This window comes from Anomaloglossus baeobatrachus, chromosome 4 (assembly GCF_048569485.1).
Source record: "Anomaloglossus baeobatrachus isolate aAnoBae1 chromosome 4, aAnoBae1.hap1, whole genome shotgun sequence".
NCBI lineage: Eukaryota > Metazoa > Chordata > Amphibia > Anura > Aromobatidae > Anomaloglossus > Anomaloglossus baeobatrachus.
The window spans coordinates 437016648-437035830 of record NC_134356.1 but is presented as its reverse complement, the minus strand read 5'-3'; the positions used below and the strand labels follow the sequence as shown (position 1 = coordinate 437035830).

At 41.7% G+C, this 19183-nt stretch overlaps 1 protein-coding gene across 2 annotated transcripts in view; it reads left to right on the top strand.

Moving 5' to 3' along the window:
• Positions 1-19183, top strand: part of LOC142303785 (mucosa-associated lymphoid tissue lymphoma translocation protein 1-like) — an 88933-nt gene that overhangs the window by 57528 nt on the left and 12222 nt on the right. For both annotated transcript variants that reach the window (XM_075345493.1, XM_075345492.1), the window contains exons 10-13: positions 563-740; positions 5716-5790; positions 13273-13400; positions 14356-14496. In XM_075345493.1, coding sequence (XP_075201608.1) covers positions 563-740; positions 5716-5790; positions 13273-13400; positions 14356-14496 — 522 coding nt within the window. The remainder of the gene's footprint in view (positions 1-562; positions 741-5715; positions 5791-13272; positions 13401-14355; positions 14497-19183) is intronic.

The following is a 19183-nucleotide window of genomic DNA, read 5'->3' as shown; positions in this document are numbered from 1 at the left end:
GTTTTTGCTCTGATTTTATTCCCTCTGCTACCTTGAGTATTCCTTTTTTGTTTTTTTTTCTTTTTTAATCCACAATAAAGTTCTAGAGATATGGGCTTTTTTATGCAGTGTTAATATTTATGGTCTTTAACAAGGGGGTGGTTCCTAAAGGATTTTCTGAGGGTGTTTCTTTAGGCTGCTCTACATTAATACCCACAATAACATTTTATTGTTTGCATAGCTGGTCCATTCCTTCTATGCTCCTCTCAATTGTGTAATATTTTTGTCAACTCTTTTTAAAGTGCTTTTAATAAAGATTACTTTTATCTTTTCTATAGAAGTCCACTTGTTTCTCCTCTTGTGCCATGTTTGCTATGGTGGACACATGCATAGTAATAGGGTTTTTCACCTTATGTTAAATATTTTGGACAGATAGAGTTTTTGTATCTAACCTCTACTGTAGAACGCAGCGTTTTGGATGCAGCTGAAGCATGCAAACACTAATCGTGGGCACGCAGCCTTGCAGTATTGTATGTTGTAGTGACAGATGTAATCATCCTAGCTTTGTCCTTTTTACATTCAGGTTTGTTCTATTATGCTGGTCATGGATATGAACGCTCAGGGAGAAATTATATGGTACCAATTGATGCACCACAACCATACAGACCCGAAAACTGCATCAGCGTACAAAGAATCCTACAGCAGATGCAAGACAGAAAGACAGCCTTGAATGTGGTTTTACTGGACACCTGCCGGAAGTGGTATGTTGCTTAATGTAATCTGCTAACCTGAGTTAACTAGAGATGAGCGAACTTGAACTGTAAAGGTCAAGGTTCATATCGAACACTGGGTATCTAGAGCTCAAACCCGAACACAGTCTTTTTTTAAAAAAAAAAGTCTGTGTCTGAGTTTGGGTGCGGTTCTTATGCTGTCCACTTGATTGAGCATTGGGGTGCTTGGGTATCCTCAGTGCTCGGCTCAGTGAGAGCCGCTTACAATCTCTGAACAGCTCTCAATAAGGGTCAAAACAATGTTTTTAGATGTAATATGTCCCAAAGAAAAAAAAACACCCTGCCTCCCCTGGAAATGCTCTGTTTATGGCTGGCTGTATGTGGGTGGAGAGCCAACCAGCTCAATCATTGACTTCCATTATACTCATTACTTGAGTCAAGCCTGTTAGTTCGGGTCACCATCGACTTATATGGGGTTTTGGAGTTCGGAAACAAGTTCAGGTCAAGTGTGGGTTCGAAAACAAACTTTTAACTAAAGTCTGGCCGAACCCGGTGAACCGGAACATACACAAATCTGCTCATCTCTAGAAATAACCTCTATATAATAACTAAAGCTAGTCAGTCACTGACATGGTTCTATTGAGCTTGCGACATAAGCTCACATTTGAGCTTTAGCCAGAGCTTCTCATGTAGGACTCTCCATACCAGATAGGCTGGATTCAGACAACTGTATGAAAAAAGTCATATTTCTTATCCCCAAAAATATATTTTTCATCCGTATTGTCATCCACATGCCATCCATGTGGCTTCCATTTTTATACACTCCTCAGTATTGAAATTGCAACACCAATAATTAAAAGTCATGGAATTCTGGAAATCACAGGATGCATAGACATGTTGAGGATATGGAAATGATGAAAACATAGAAACAACATTTACCAAAGACCTCGATTTATTCAGTATCAAATATGAGCACTATGTGCAGAAATACTCGCACTTACAGCCTTGGCATGGTATCAATAAAGTCATCAGTCTGGGGTTACGCGAACGTATATAAAAAACAGTCCTATTTTCATCCAGAAAAGATGTACGATTTTTTTTCTCACTTGTCATCTATGTGCTGTCCATATGCAATCCATAGCAGAACTCATTTTTAACCATTTACAGTTTCTTATGCTACAGAATTGCAATGTATCCGTAAAAATCAGATGCTATACTGTGGCTTCATATAACATCCGATTTTTTTTCTTGCACTCATCCAATTTCGGAGTGTAATCAGAGCATGCTGGGATTTTTTCACATAAGGATTATGTCAATGAAAAAAAAGTAATCGGCACTGCCGCCTCGAATAACATTGACTCTATCTGATAAAAAAAGTCAGATGGCACTTGTTACTGTTTGTCTGAGGAAAGCATGTAAGTGCGTGTATTTCTGTGCAAGTCTGAATAAATCAAGATGTTTTGAAAATGTATTTTGTCATCAATAACATATTATGAACATGTCTATCAATCCTGTGATTTCCATAATTCCACAACTTTTCTCCATGGTATTAAAATTTTAATGTTCAGGAGTGTACATCAACAACTAAAGATGTTACAAAACCAAATGCAGTTTCCTATATTAAAAATTGCAATGGTTCAGTTAAAAACGAATGCCATACACATGGTGTCGGTAAGATTTTAGGTTTTTCACTCTTCATTTGGCTAGTCGTATTCAAATAATGGATCATAGTAATGCATGATTTTTTACGTTGCTTAAATCTTGCTGTTTGGCACAGCAGAGAGCAACTGATCAGTGTGGCGTCGTCACCGTTATATTTAACAAGTGGTAATAAACAATAATGCCAAAGACAATAATGGAAAAATGGATGAATAGTACACATAATGTCAAAGTTACAGGTATTATAAACATAATGTCCATAGTGTATATGCAAAAAAAAATTATATCCCTTAAAATATAACAAGGATTGAAAAAAAAGTGATTACTGTTCCAGTCTAAGCATAATACAGTTCTTTTACTTAAAGGGAATATGTCAGCAGGTTTTTGCTATGAAATATGAAAGCAGCAGGAAGTAGGGACAGAGTCCTGATTCCAGAGATATATCACTTAAGGCCACGTCACACTAAGCAACATCGCTAGCAACATCGCTGCTGATGCACAACTTGCTAGCGATGTTGCTGTGTGTGACATCCAGCAACAACCTGGCCCCTGCTGTGAGGTCGCTGGTTGTTGCTGAATGTCCTGGGCCATTTTTTAGTTGTTGCTCTCCTGCTGTGAAGCGCACATCGCTGTGTGTGACAGCGACAGAGCAACAACTAAATGTGCAGGCGGCTTCTGCAGACGCTGGTAACCACAGTAAACATCAGGTAACCAAGAAGCCCTTACCTTGGTTACCCGATATTTACCTTCGTTACCAGCCTCCGCCGCTCTCAGCTGTCAGTGCCGGCTCCTGCTCTGTGCACATGTAGCTGCAGTACACATCAGGTAATTAACCCCATGTGTACTGTAGCTAGGAGAGCAGTGAGCCAGCGCTAAGCAGTGTGCGCGGCTCCCTGCTCTGTGCACATGTAGCTGCAGTACACATTGGGTAATTAACCCCATGTGTACTGTAGCCAGGAGAGCAGGGAGCAAGCGCTAAGCACTGTGCGCGGCTCCCTGCTCTCTGCACATGTAGCTGCAGTACACATCGGGTAATTAACCCCATGTGTACTGTGGCTAGGTGTGTGCTGGTAACCAAGGTAAATATTGGGTTGGTTACCCGATATTTACCTTAGTTACCAAGCGCAGCATGCTTCCACGTGTAGCGACGCTCCAGCGATCCCTGCCAGGTCAGGTTGCTGGTGGGATCGCTGGAGCGTCGCTTAGTGTGACATCTCACCAGCGACCTCCTAGCAACTTACCAGCGATCCCTATCGGGTTGTATCGTTGTTGGGATCGCTGGTAAGTTGTTTAGTGTGACTGGGCCTTTACTGGGCTGTTTAATACAGTTTTGATAGAATCCCTGTTTTCTCCACTGTAGATGTAGCAGTGGTCAGAATGCTAACCTGTATATTACTCCGCCCACTCCCTTGATTGGTAGCTTCCTGTGTACACTGTACATTGTCAGCATGCTGCTAACCAGTGGTTGTATAGATTAGCCTGACTGCCCTGCATACGATACCATGTCCTCTAATGATAATTTCATGATGATGAAACACTTATTATATTGAAACTACAGCAAGCTGTTGAGCAAGTGACACATTACTGTAATCAGTATCTCTGCACCTACATTATCATGTTTGAAAATGAAATACCTGGTGATAGATTCCCTTTAGCAAGAATATACACGATGATGTCACAGCAGAAACATAGTGTATACCAATGTTATAGTAGGGAATAATGTACTATACACGGTGTCACAAACTTAATAAAAATCTAATAATACAATTACATACGGCATAATATCTAAAGTTATCAAAACATAGTACAAAAAAAAGACAGTGGATAATACACAGGGTAGTGTCACAGTATAGTAAATACAGCGATGCCATGGCGCATAAAAAAACAACCCAGAAAATTATTAATTATTTTGGGAATTCAATAATGACCTACTACAGAAATGATGAATACAATGATGTAAACTACTGAAAATTGTTATTTAAGGGATAATAATAATGCACAAATGTTGCATAGGAATAACACGGATGTTATGGTAAAGGCATATTACACACAGTGATTGTAAAGTACCAGTATAATAAACAGTGGTATCATAGCACAAATGTAATAACATAGTAAAGTATAATACATGCAATTATATCAGCAGCGTAACTAGACAACGCACGCAGTGCTGTCCAAGCACAAAGATAATGGCAACTATTATTTCCCAAAAAAATTGATGATTCAAAAAATGAATATTACAACGCAGAGATAATAAAAAGTGGAACTGTAACATGATATGCAGCAGTTGTCGGAAACGTGTGGCTCTTGTGACTATAATCTCCCTCTTCAGAGTCACCAATGTCCGAAAAATGTAACATTGCAGTATTTTTTATAATTACCAGTCTCTTATGAAGCTGCTCATAGGAGAAAACTAATATGATAGGTACAGGAGCCTTGACAATCCATTGTCAACCCGAGATGGTGTCAGTCGGGCATTAATTGGCGTTAGATGCAACCCCCATTTTTAATCTCCTAAATGCCTTTCTCACAATTAGGCTGGACTCACACGAGCGTATGGCATCCGATGCGAGAGCATCGGATGCGATATGCTAATGTCCCCCGCCTCAGGCTCTGCTGCGAGCGTGAGCCGAGTGTCATGCGAATGTAACCCGATCTTGCGATCGGGTCACAGCTGTGAAGCTGAGTGCGGGCGCTGCGGAGGAGAGGGAGGGGTTAATCCTCCCATCTCCTCCACTGTCAGCCTGTGCGTATATCGCACTGCACTGGGATAACATCCAAGTGCAGTCCGATGTATCTCTCGCATCCATTCACTTGAATGGGTGCGAGAGATACGGCGGTAGAAGCAAAACGCAGCATGCTGCCGCTTTTCTCGCATCCAGAATCTGGATGCAAGAAAAGCTGACCAACAGCTCAACCTCATTGCCTAACATTGGTCAGAGTGCAATGCGAGAATTTCTCGCATTGCACTCGTCTGATTTTCACGCTCGTGTGAGCGTACCCTTAAAACAAGCATCTAAGGTTAAATTGTTGCAATGAAGTTGGCTCCAATTGGAGCAGTGATTCCCGGGTGTTGGCTGTATAGCGTAGCCAGGACCCACACTTTATGGTGCGGGCACAGCTCCTGAGCGCGCTACATATATTGAGGCCACCGTACACATACGTATATATGTCCTGTAATGAACAATGCCTCTATTTAAAAACATCAATAAATAAAATTAGATAAAGTTGGCAACACACCAGTTCTATTCTTTGTAATAGTAGCTTTAGTACATAAATGTTCCTTATGTGTAGTCTTTAATTTACATTTTATTGAACAGTTGCTTCATATTTGTCCAATCTTGTTTAGGTACAACTCAGGCTGTGCTTTATCCATAGTGAGTCCTCTCAAGCCATTGGGCAACACAGTTTATGGATACGCCACGTAAGTCATGTGATAAAATGTTGTGCTATCTTTTGAGTCTTTTTTTGTACAACTTGTTGCTGAGGTTTTATGGTAAAATGTCTTCCATGTACTAGTTAGTATATTACAGAACAGTGAAGAAGGGGAGATTCAAGAATTCTGATCTGCCCTCAGCAAGGTATAGAGCAGAAGATGATGGGCAGATTGATATATAGGTTTGTGTAGAGAGCCAGTATCATTGACATACTTGCTTATTCTAGACAAAGCTGAAGGTGAGAGGTCTTAATTAGTGAGCACTACCATGCTTGTGTACTCAGTACTCATAACGATCAGGTAAGGCTTGGATGGGCGCGACTCGAATACCCGAGTATAATGGAAGTCAATGGGAAACTAGAGCAAAAAAAATACTTGAGTTTCTAATTGACTTCCATTATTTTCTATCTCAGTATTCGAGTCACCCCCATCCGAGCATTAACTGATCGTTACCGAGTAACCACTCATCACTAGGCCTAGTCAGTGGTCAACAGCTCTGTCTGTATACCTAAACAGGGAAAGTTGTCAATTGTGGCAGATCAAGAATAGACAGGGCCCCAGAAAGTGTAGAGGGCACTGGTCCCCCCCAGGTCGGTATATTATGTGACATGATCCCTGTGATCTATCATGTGATAGGTCATGTGATTAACGCCTAGGTGCACATCTACACACATAAAATGAGAAAGACAAATTTGTTTCCCCTTATGTACAGCGCTATATACAGTATATACATATTAGAGCAGAGCTAGGAAATACATTTTTCCAAGGGGCCACTGACTGTTGAGGAGGGCTTAACCAAAAGGCTGAAATTATTTTTTCTCATTATTAATATTAACATATGAATTATAATTATTATTTTATATTAACCTTTTCACAACATCCGCCGTACATGGCATGGCGCAAGTCAGAGGCTGGTGGATAGAGCGGGCTCACAGGGTGAGCCGCCCCATACTCGGCAGATAATGGCTCTGTATTGCAGCTAGGAATTGCCTCTAACAAATGCGGTGGAACCATTTAAATCCCACAGTCAGATTCTGACAACGGGGTTTAACATACCATTTCAAGCTCCCATTGGCATACCTGTGATCTCGGGTCGCCAATAGGTCGCTATGACAGCAGGGGGTCTGCTGAAGAGCTCCGTGCTTGTCATAGCACCGCTCCTTTGAAACCCTGCCTGTGGCAAGACTTATATAGCAAAAGCAATCAGACGATCGTAACTTCAAGTCACCTAAGGGAGTTATTAAAATCTGTGAAAAGTAAAAAATAAATGTGTTAAAACATATGAAAAAAAATCATAAAAGTTCAAATCACACCATTAAAAATTAAGATAATAAAAAAATACACATATGTTGTATCGCCACATTCAGAAAAGTTCGATCTATCAAAATATAAAATTAACTAACCCAATTGGTAAGTACTATAACCAAACAAATTTCAAGAACACCAAAATTACAATTTTTTACTTACTGCAATACAACAAAAAAAGCAGAAACAAGTATTCAAAACTTCATATCTATACCAAAATGGTATCAATAAAAACATAAAAAGCCATATTATAGCTCCATTGACTAAAAAATGACGTTAGGGGTCTTGGAAATCAAAATTCTTTTGCACTTTTCAGATATGTCTATGGTGACAGAAAAATCAAAATGTTATGGCTTGGAGAAAAAAAACAAAAACGCAAACACTGAAATTGGCCCCGTTGTGAAGGGGTTAATATTAATAGTTTCATTTAATATTGAGCAGAATTAAGTATAACACTCCCCCTATATACATTGAGCCCACACACAGCACCCCCTATATACAGTTTGAGTAGCCCCGCAATATACAGCATGAGCCCCTACATAGCCCCTAATTACAATGTGAGCCTACACATAGCTGCTACCCTGTTTCCCCGAAAATAAGACACCCCCTGAAAATAAGACCTAGTAGAGATTTTGCTGAATTGGTATATACAGTATGAGCCCATAAACCTCCCCCTTAAATACAGCATGAGCCCCCACATAGTCCCTATGCATAAGCCCCCACATAAACTCCTATATACAGCAGAAGCCCCCACATAGCTTACTATATACAATGTGAGCCCCCATATAGCCTCCTATATGCAGCATGAGCCCCCTTCACATGCCACTATGTACATCATTAGCCCCCACATAGCCCCTATGGATGAGCCCCCACAGCCTCCCATACACAACAGCAGTCCCCAGATAGCTTCCTATATACAGAATGAGCCCCCACATAGCTTCCTATATACAGTATGAGACTCACATAGCCTCCTATATACAGTATGAGCCCATACATAGCTGCTATATACAGAATGAGCCCACACATAGTCCCCTTATATACAGCATGATCCCCCACATAACCTCTATGCATAAGCTCCCACATAGCCTTCTATATACAGTGTGAGCCCTCATATAGCCTCCTATGTACAGCATGAGCCCCCCTCACATGCCAATATATACAGCATGATCCCCCACATAGCCCCTAGGCATGAGCCCCCACAGTCTGCCAATACATAGAAGCCCCCATATAACTTCCTATATACAGCATGAGCCCCCACATAGCCACCTATATAGAGCATGAGCCCCCATATAGCTTTCTATTTAGAGTGAGCCCCCACATAGCTTCTTATGTACAGCATGAGCCCACACATAGCCTCCTATATACAGCATGAGCCCCCACACATCTCATACCCATATTCATATTTAAAAAAAAACACATACTCTCCTCATTTCTGCTCCTCGGGACTCCAATTCTTCTTGATGCCGGTGTATACATGCTGGTGCACACCAGCTGACGACATCATTACGCCGGCAACCGAAGCTCAGTTCCAGGAACACTCCCTGCTTGGAGATTTTTGCCAAGGGAATGGGTGGAGGTGAGTATGTGTTGCTGAACAAAACTTTATAATAAGAGCAATCTGGCCGTGGGCCCCCTGAGCTTCTGATAATTCGCCTATGTTGTTATTTACGGATTAGGAACACCCCATTGAATCTGAAAATGAGCAGGAATTTCAATTAAAAACACATAAGTTATATTGAATCTTTTCCCATCAATCTTCGAGTCTTCCTGCTCTATAACTTGCTGTTCATAAATATGGTGGGTATAAAACGTAAAGAAAGGTACCATTAAATAACAATAGGAAGGGAATGGGGGATTCAAGAAAAGACTGGCTGTTGTGCACGAGAGGCTAAAAGACAGTTAATAGTATGCCAGGGAAGAAGCAGATGGGTTGCGGTATCCAAACATGTAAGAGTGGCATCAGAAGTGAAATAATTTGAATGCACATTATAGTAGCTTGCTTTATTTTCTTAGACCGATTGTAAACTATTGATTAGACTGGAAGTGAATAAAGGTACCGTCACACATAACGAGATCGCTGCTGAGTCACGGTTTCTGTGACGCAGTAGCGATCCCGTTAGCGGTCTCGTTATGTGTGACACCTACCAGCGATCAGGCCCCTGCTGTGAGATCTCTAGTCGTTGCCGAATGGTCCAGGCCATTTTCTTCAAAGGGGATGTCTTGCTGGGCAGGACACATCGCTTTGTTTGACGCTGTGTGACAGGGTCACAGTGACTGCTGAGATCGTTATACAGGTCGCTACTGCGACCTATATCGTTCCTGCATCGTTGGTAAGGTCTGACTGTGACATCTCACCAGCGACCTCCCAGCGACTTACCAGCGATCCCTATCAGGCTGCATCGTTTTCGGGATCACTGGTAAGTTGTTGTGTGTGACTGGGCCTTAAAACCAGACTGCCAGAATGGATCGGTAGCGGGCTAAGGACAGTAGGAACATTTCTGAATTGCCACAGATAAGGCCCCTACTTGTCCATCGGCGCAGCTAGAAGAGCGCAGAGGTAGAAGTCGCACCAGGTCCTCACTCCTATATGAAAAAATGCCAGTATTCTAATTGTGACATAGGGCATCATTACAGATTTTTCATTTGAGTCCTTTTTGCATTTACTGATTGAGCACCAGAAGGTACACAAACTTGGGCTATGCATATTAAACTGAAGGTACGGCCATAGTGGCATTGTTATGATGATTTCATACATATATTCAGTGAAGAAATCCACAACCTGCTTTTTCTCTTTGTTTTTTGCACATGCCCCTCTGCTGTCTGTACCTTCTTTCTTATTTAAATTTTGTGCTAATGCCATCTTTGCCATGGGCAGATCATGCGTAGGCTGATCTCTTGGCAATCTTCAGGAACATGGCACCATTGCAGGCACATGGTCAGATTTAAATCTCAAGGTAAATGACAAGCCAAGATTTCAATCTGCGTATGCACCGCCACTGGCGCCATTTCACTGAAAGCCATCTGAAGGTCAAAGTGCGCATGTGCTGCCCACAGCTAGTAACAAAGAAGATAAAGATACCAGTGGCAGCCGAGAGGCCAGTGCAGAGCTTAAGACCCTACGCCCCAATACACAGAAATCAAAATTTCTAGTGATGATTTAATAAAAAATCATGCTACAGATTTCTTCACTAAATATTTCTATGAAATCAGTATAACAGTGCCATTCTGACCATACCTTTAGTTTAAAGGGGTTCTCTGGTCTAAATCCATATGTGTGCAGTCACTACGTGACTGCAAGCTTTGAATCCTCGTTGCACGCACGGCTCGCTATGGGGATTCGCTGTTTTCTGAGGTGGATACGTCGGTCAGGTGGCTACAAATATTTGATATGTATATTGCAGTCCAGAATCCGACTAGAGCTGCTCAGCTTCACACAATACACTTGCATTGAGCGAGGCCTCTCCCTTCTAATCATATTCTGGCCGGAAGTATATACAGTACAGACCAAAAGTTTGGCACACCTTCTCATTCAAAGAGTTTTCTTTATTTTCATGACTCTAAAAATTGTAGATTCACACTGAATACATCAAAACTATGAATGAAAACATGTGGAATGAAATACTTAAAAAAGTGTGAAACAACTGAAAATATGTCTTATATTCTAGATTCTTCAAAGTAGCCACCTTTTGCTTTCATTACTGCTTTGCACACTCTTGGCATTCTCTTGATGAGTTTCAAGAGGTAGTCACCGGGAATGGTTTTCCAACAGTCTTAAAGGAGTTCCCAGAGATGCTTAGCACTTGTTGGCCCTTTTGCCTTTACTCTGGGGTCCAGCTCACCCCAAACCATCTCGAATGGGTTCAGGTCTGGTGACTGTGGAGGCCAGGTCATCTGGCGTAGCACCCCATCACTCTCCTTCTTAGTCAAAGAGCCCTTACACAGTCTGGAGGTGTGTTTGGGGTCATTGTCCTGTTGAAAAATAAATGATGGTCCAACTAAACGCAAACCGAATGGAATAGCACACCGCTGCAAGATGCTGTGGTAGCCATGGTGGTTCAGTATGCCTTCAATTTTGAATAAATTCCCAACAGTGTCAACAGCAAAGCACCCCCACACCATCACACCTCTTCCTCCATGCTTCACGGTGGGAACCAGGCATGTAGAGTCCATCTTTTCACCTTTTCTACAAAGACACAGTGGTTGGATCCAAAGATCTCAAATTTGGACTCAGCAGACCAAAACACAGATTTCCACTGGCCTAATGTCCATTCCTTGTGTTCTTTAGCCCAAACAAGTCTCTTCTGCTTGTTGCCTGTCCTTAGCAGTGGTTTCCTAGCAGCTATTTTACAATGAAGGCCTGCTGCACAAAGTCTCCTCTTAATAGTTGTTCTAGAGATGAGGTGTGTCCAAAGATTTAGACCGGACAACCCCTTTAATATACATAACCCTGATGACAGCCTCTGTCTAAAAATGATATTGCATATTACAATTATTTACAATTTGGAATAATATATATAATGTGGAGTGCAGATTATGTCTGGCACTGACGGCACAAATTGGTTGCAATTAATAGGTGAAGAAGTGAGTCAATTCAGTAAACGCTTTTTTTCTGCTTTGTGTGTCCCTTGGGTACTGGTGATTAATGCAATTGTTACCTTTTGTATAAACTCATTTCATCTTTGTCGCTCAAGCAGAATCAGATCACAGTGTTCATTGTGCTAAATGCCAACTAATAATATTCATCCACTTTTCAATCAATTTTACTGTGTCAGCCCGGAATCGTCATAAAACCATGAATCATAAACCATTATAATGATTCTTCCTCTGAGAACAATTGAACTTGTTAGTCAGCTATTAGGAGGAAATGAACTTTATTCCTCCTGGCAGCCTCTGGCTTTCAGTCATACAGGCACTGCCGGAGCACTCTTAAGGCCGCTTTACACGCTGCGACATTGCTAAAGTGATGTCGTTGGGGTCACGGATTTTGTGACGCACATTCCAGCCGCTTTAGCGATGTCATTGTGTGTGACACCTATGAGCGATTTTGAATCGTCGCAAAAACGTTCAAAATTGCTAATTGGTGACATGCCCCCCTCTTCCCAATTATCGTTGCTGCTGCAGGTACGATATTGTTCGTCATTCCTGCGGCAGCACACATTGCTATGTGTGACACCGCAGGAACGAGGAACCTCACCTTACCTGCGGCCGCCGGCAATGAGCAAGGAAGGAGGTGGGCGGGATGTTACGTCCCGCTCATCTCCGCCCCTCCGCTTCTATTGGGCGGCCGCTTAGTGACGTCGCTGTGATGCCGAACGAACCGCCCCCTTAGAAAGGAGGCGGTTCGCCGGTCACAGCGACGTCGCTAGGCAGGTGAGTAGTGTGACGGTTCCGCGTGATTTTGTGCGCCACGGGCAGCAATTTGCCCGTGACGCACAAACGATGGGGGCGGGTACGCACGCTTGCTTAACGCAGCGTGTAAAGCGGCCTTAAGTCACCGCTCAGTACACACCCCACCACTGACTGACAGACGACTCAGTAGTCTATCAGCACAGAGCTGGCTGTCAGTCAGTGCTGAGGCATGGTTACAGCCACCACTCACTGTATACTGAGCACTATACTGACCGGTATCCTTTAAAAAGTATGCCACATGACATGCCCTGCAGATCAGTGAAGATCCTGGTCTTGAGACACCTACCAATTGATCAAAAAGCCGTTTGGAAATGTAACATGTCAGAAAACAAAAGCTGTCCTTCTGTCTAAGCACACATAGAGTCCAGAGGCTCATAGACTTGTTATTGAGCCCATACAAAAGCTAGTGCGTGGTCAGGCAGAAGCTGAGGGCTTCACACAGGCCAATACAAGTGGTCTGAGGTCAGAAGGATAGTAAATTATTGCTCTCTTTACATACAGGATGCATCCTGGTGGCAGCACATAACTATTATTAAAGGCCCACATAAAGTATTAGCTGATGAACTAGCATTTTGCACGTTAATCAGCTGAATGGCAACATGTTTAGATTGGCCTATGGAAAAGAAAGCAATTCTGGGTGTGTGAAATATTGGTCTTTGTGTCAAGTATTTGAAAGGAGTATATTGTCTATAAAAAATGTGATGGTCGCCTGTGTAATGTATTCAAGAAAGTAACTGTGTCCTCCTTTCCCTGTAGAAGCGAGAATGCAGAGGCATATGAAGTTCAGGATGAGGCGTTCAGCTCTGGGATCTTTATGACGTATCTGAAGAAGCATATTCTGAAAGAACAGAAGGTTACACAGATGCTAGATGAGGTCCTCGAAGGTAAATTATATTGTGTTAGTATTAACTACAATAGCATTAATATATTTCATGTGCCCTTTATTGTATACTAATCCCAAGATCTGGTCTTCCTCCTACTCTGTTATCTCATGCTGCCAGCCATAATTCTTATAAAAAGTCCTGGTTGTTTGCAGTGACCAACAGAGGAGTTTTGTGCATATTGCTATACACTAGACTCAGTTAAAGGAGTTGCCCACTACTTGGACAACTCCTTTTCAATCTGAGTGTTTTGCCCAGTTAAAATGAAAATACTTTATAATCCCCTCCAGTGCAATTGCCTTTCCAGCATGTTGGCACTCGCTCTCCCGGGGCTCACGTGACATTATTACGTCACACGAGCCCTGCACCCAACACTGGCTTCCCTCTCACCACCATCAGGCGAATTGAACAGCAAGATGAAGTCAGAGCTTCAGCTGTACGCTCATTTACTAATGTTGTTTGAGATGTCCAAACGTGGGGAGAGGGAAGCTGATTGGGTGCAGGGCTCACGTGACGTAATAACGTCACAAGAACCCCGGGAGAGAGTGCCAACATCTCTGGTGTCAAAACTGGAGGTGAGTATAAATGTTGTTATTTTAATGGGGCAAACACTCAGATTGAGAAGGGGTTATCTTAGTAGTGGACACACTGACTAATGCTATTTTCCTGCAAGGTTTTCTTTAAGGTTGGGTTTGATTAGAATTATTAGAATAGGTATATCATAAATATGGTGAGATTTCCTGCTGTTCAGTTCTCTTTTATATATGCACATATCAAAGACATACAGTAATATACTTTATTTTACACTAGAAATTGAGCAGCAGTTCATGTATCAGAAATAAAAATACTCTATACTTCTTGTGATATAGGCAACATCCAAACAAAATGCATATGAAATGTTTTCAATGCAAGTCTTATGTTCACTGCTGAGCTTTCCATGTACTTTATCTCCATAAAGATATTGGCAGAGATCGTTTGGTGACTGGCAAACAAGTTATGGAAATAAGACACTCTCTAAAAGAGCCTCGAGCTTTGACTGACAAGATCTACTTTTCGGGCAATGAACATCTGAACCGGACTGTTTGGGACCAGCGTGCTAGTAAGTTGGGGACATGGCGCCCTCTGGTGTGTGCCTGTAGTCTGCATGATTTTGGGGAACAGGTGTATTATCTTTGTATTCTCAGATACATATAATACAATACTACCTTCTTATTTAAGTTAAGTCAAGTGTGCATTTGTATAATTTATGATACAAAAGGATATATAAAACATTTACAATATTTGGACCTTAAAGTCATGGAGCGGGCTCAGCTGCTGAGCTGACTCCACATGGTGCAGGTGTGTTATACATCCAGCCATTAAACCATTAAAATAATGTACAGACGCGGCTTTTACGGTATTGCATTTTATGTTAACATGTGCAGTACATTTTGCTATACTTTCACTCTATCATGTAACCATACATGAGTTTGGGCGCCAAGTCTATCTGTACCAACGATGCCAGTTGTGTGCTCCTTCTGTGCAACACAGAAAATGTTCTTACGACAATAAGAGCCTAGTAGTAAAAAGGTGTTCACACTCTTTAAATATCTAGATATATACCATACCTGTATCCCTCTGGGCATAGGAATCACTAAAGGATGTAATGCAAAAATATGTTTGGCCTCTAATATTTATATATCCTATATAATTTTATGTTTTTGAATAGTATTGTATAGGGTAGGATGGGGCATGAATTTATATAAAATGCAGATATTATGCTCAGTCCTGTACATTGCGCAGTCGAATACTATAATGGAGCATTTGATTTCTCTCTTCTATATAGTAAGATACACAGAACCATATCTATATTTGGTTCTGTGAACTGCGTGAAAGAAGACTGTGATGGTGTGTGGTCCTATACAAATCATATATACTATGCGGCTGTCATTTGTCCACCTGGGCATACACCATGATTGAACTTGTGGCCTGTTACGATAAATACACTCTGTGACGGACTGCATGGCTTCACAAAACTATATAAACTGTTTTTTTCTGGCTTCACTAAAAGCATATCATGTTGCCTGTTATGATGTAAGCATGCGCTATGAAAAACTACACGCTACTAAGGGGAACCATGATTGTTCCTGGTGATGCACAAACGCACAAGTATCCTTTATCTTATTTCGCATAGTGCATTTGCCTCAGTTTGGTACGCTCTGCGCATGCGTCATGTCTTAGCTTCACACCTTCATCCAGTCCCTCTTTAACATCTGTACATCGGTCACTGCCAGCTCCACTGCCTCTCTTGCAAATCTGTAATTATGATTAATGATTAAACTTGTTTTTAAGAGCTTCTCCAATAGCCATAGTCTTCACCCTTACCTCTGAGGAAGCCAAAGCAGTGTAGCGAAACGCGTGGGTTCCTTCCCATCCCCCGCACACTTACCTGGTATCCATCAGCAGGTTCTTTTAGTAGCATCGCCTGCTCCTTCTTTCTCATGCTGATTTGCATTTGGCTGTTATATGTTTCATTATGGCTCTATCATTGGTCTCATTTAGTATTCATTTTGTTTCATAGTTTCTTGTTCTGCTGTGTAATTTTATTCATTACTCTTTATGCAGTGGCTTATTTGTTCTGCTTTATATCTTCTCTCGGGGACTGTTACTTTGATTAATTGATTTGCAAGGACATCTTAAACACCTTTTTACTTATATATTGTGTTGCATTTTTTCATCTTTTGAGGCATAGTCTTTTTTTCATGTATGCTGGGGGATTGCTTATTTCCTTACAGGAACACATACTTTGAATTTATACATCTTTGGTTGTTTTTAGGTTTTGTATGTGCTATCTTGTTTTTGTTCTTTATTCATGTTGCTAATCAGTATTTTTAATATCTACGGTGATCCCAATTTTTTATACACACCACTTTCTTTCCCCTTTCCAGTTCATTGTTTGTTCTGGTGTGTTATTGGTTTAGATCCGATTATACATCTGTGGTGCCCTCTATATACATCCAGCACCTGCCTCTAAAAGCAGCGATCGGTGCTATCTTCGATTGCTGTTGTTTAACCACTTAAGGCCCTGTGCGCACTTACTGGATTTTGCCGCGGATTTTTTTGCGGTTTTGCTGCATGTTTCGCTGCAGAAAATGTTCATAACATCTCTGCAGTGATTCACCAGCAAAACCTATGGGAAAAAAAAATCCTGTGCGCACTAGGCGGATTTTGACAGCTGCATGTTTTGCTGCGGGATTCCCGCAGCAAAAACAATTGCATGTCAATTCTTTTCCGCACATCGCTGCGGGATTTCACTCCATTGACTCCAATGTAATCGTGAAATCCCGCAGGGAATAACGCAGGCAGCAAATTCTGTGCGGTTCACTGCGTTTTCCTGCATTATTCCCTGCGGTATTTCGTGGTTTACCTCCAGTAATGTACATCGCTGCCTGCGGTTTTGCAGGGAAGTGATGTCATTACAGGAAGAGGAAGCAAAGCAGAGAGTAAACACACACACATATCAGACACACACAGACATCACAGACATAGAACACAGACACAGACACATAGAACACACATAGAAAGCAAACGGACATATAGAAAACAAAGCACGTGGGCTCCGCTGCATATTTACCGTCCAGCTGAGGTAAGCACACAGCGGCGGCCCGTATTCTCAGGCTGGGGAGGGAGAGGGGCAGGGTTAATGTCCCCCGCCTCACTCCCCCTCCCGCAGCCGAGAATATCAGCCGCACCTGTCCCAGGACTGTCGCATGCATTATGCGGCAGTACCGGCGTGTCCCCGGCTCTTCTTGCTGCCGTGTAGCAGTGGCAGTCAAGGTAATACAAGAGGTTAATGGTGGCGGATCACCGCCATTAACTCCAGGCTTGATCATGGCAGCGTCTATGTGACAGCTGACATGATCAACCCATAAATAAAGTGAAAAAACACACACACACCGAAAAATCCTTTATTTTAAATAAAACACAAACAAGCCTCGTTCACCCTTTTATTAACCCCTCCCGAAACAAAGCTCCAACGTAATCCACAGGTCCTGCGCTGCTCACATCCAGCCGCGACTGACACTGTCACAGCGCTGAATGAATGCAGCCTCGCAGCGAGACAGCAGAGGTAACCACAGGGCATTTCCCACGGCCGGTAATGTGAACTCACTGCCGACCATGGGAAATGCAGAGTGTGCTCACAGGGACTCTATCTATCCCTCTATCTATCCCTCTATCTATCCCTCTATCTATCCTTCTATCTATTCTTCTGTCTATTTCTCTATCTCAGAATGAAATGACTTTTTTTTTTCTTCAATGTGCTTTATTGCATTGAATGCAATAAAGCACATACCAACCCGCACGCGGCAAAACCGCGGCAATACCGCGAACAATGCCGCGGTAAAACCGCGGCAAACCGCATGCGGTTTTCGGGTGCGGTTTGCCGCGTTTTTTTACCGCGGGTGCGGTAATCTTTGAATACCTGCGAAATTTTCTTGAGAAAATTCCATTTTCCAGTGCGCACAGGGCCTAAATAGTTACATAGTTACTTAGATTGAAAAAAAAGACCTAGGTGCATCTAGTTCAACCTTCCTCCACCAATTATACATTTTGTCATTAAGTCATTTATAACCGACAGTGTTGTGTGTACTGAGGAAATCATCCAGGTCTTTTTTAAAAGCCGTTATAGTATCTGCCATTACTACCTTTTGTGGTAGGGCATTCCATAGTCTGGCTGGGTATAAGTCATGTGCCAGTCCTTTATATTGACCACACATGTGTTTATACATATAAATGAGATCTCCTCTGAGATGTCTTTTTTCTAAGCTAACTTTTTCAACCTGTCATCATATGGGAGGCCTTCCATTCCTTGTAGTAGTCTAGTTGCCCGCCTTTCAACTAACTTCTGAATGTCCTTTTTAAAATGTGGAGCCCAAAACTTGACCCAATATTCCAAATGTGGTTTTACAAGTGATTTATAATGCTGCTGAAAATCACGGAAAGTGGAATTCAAGTGTTGCGATCCTGTTGGGGTATTTGTTTGAGTTCCCATTTATTCCCCCTCAATGGAGTCTTGCCATCTTTGTGTGCTTCATAGAAGACAGTGATTTTTAATATATACTGTAATAGTATTGTATTGCAGTATATTGCATAAGCGATTAAATGCAGGTTCAAGTTCCCGAAAAGGGATAAAAAATAAAGTTAAATGTAAACAAGCAAAACACGTTTATTAATGGTTTATAAACATTTGAATCACTCCTCTTTATTACCCCTGTTTTAGATAAAAAAGACTTTGCAGGCACTTCCCTCTGATAGCGTGAGATTTATAGTAAGCAGCCTGACTTCCTTATAATTAATACCCAGCACTATTAGTAAAACATCAAGTGTGTTTTGGTAATCCCCATTTAAGTTCCTCTTACATTGTTTGCTTGAGGAAGTGATAATGTCTACAACCAATTTTATATTAGCCGCTTTCCGACCGAGCACGCTTTTTTTTAGCTTTAGTTGTGCTCTAGCGTTTTTTGTCATCCCTTCTTCCAAGGGCCATCATTTTTTTTATTCTTGTGTCTACATAGCTGTATGAGGGTTTCTTTTTTTACAAAACGAGTTGTAGTTTTCAAAAACAGTATGAATATTGCCATATAATATATTGAAGAATGGGAAAAAAAGAATTGTAACTGGGGTGAAATTGTATAAAAAAAGTAATTATGCTATTTGCTTTTTGGTTACATTTTTATAGCGTTCATTGTGCTGAAAAAATGATTTTACAAGATGAGCCTTGAGGTCAGCACGATTACGGCAATACC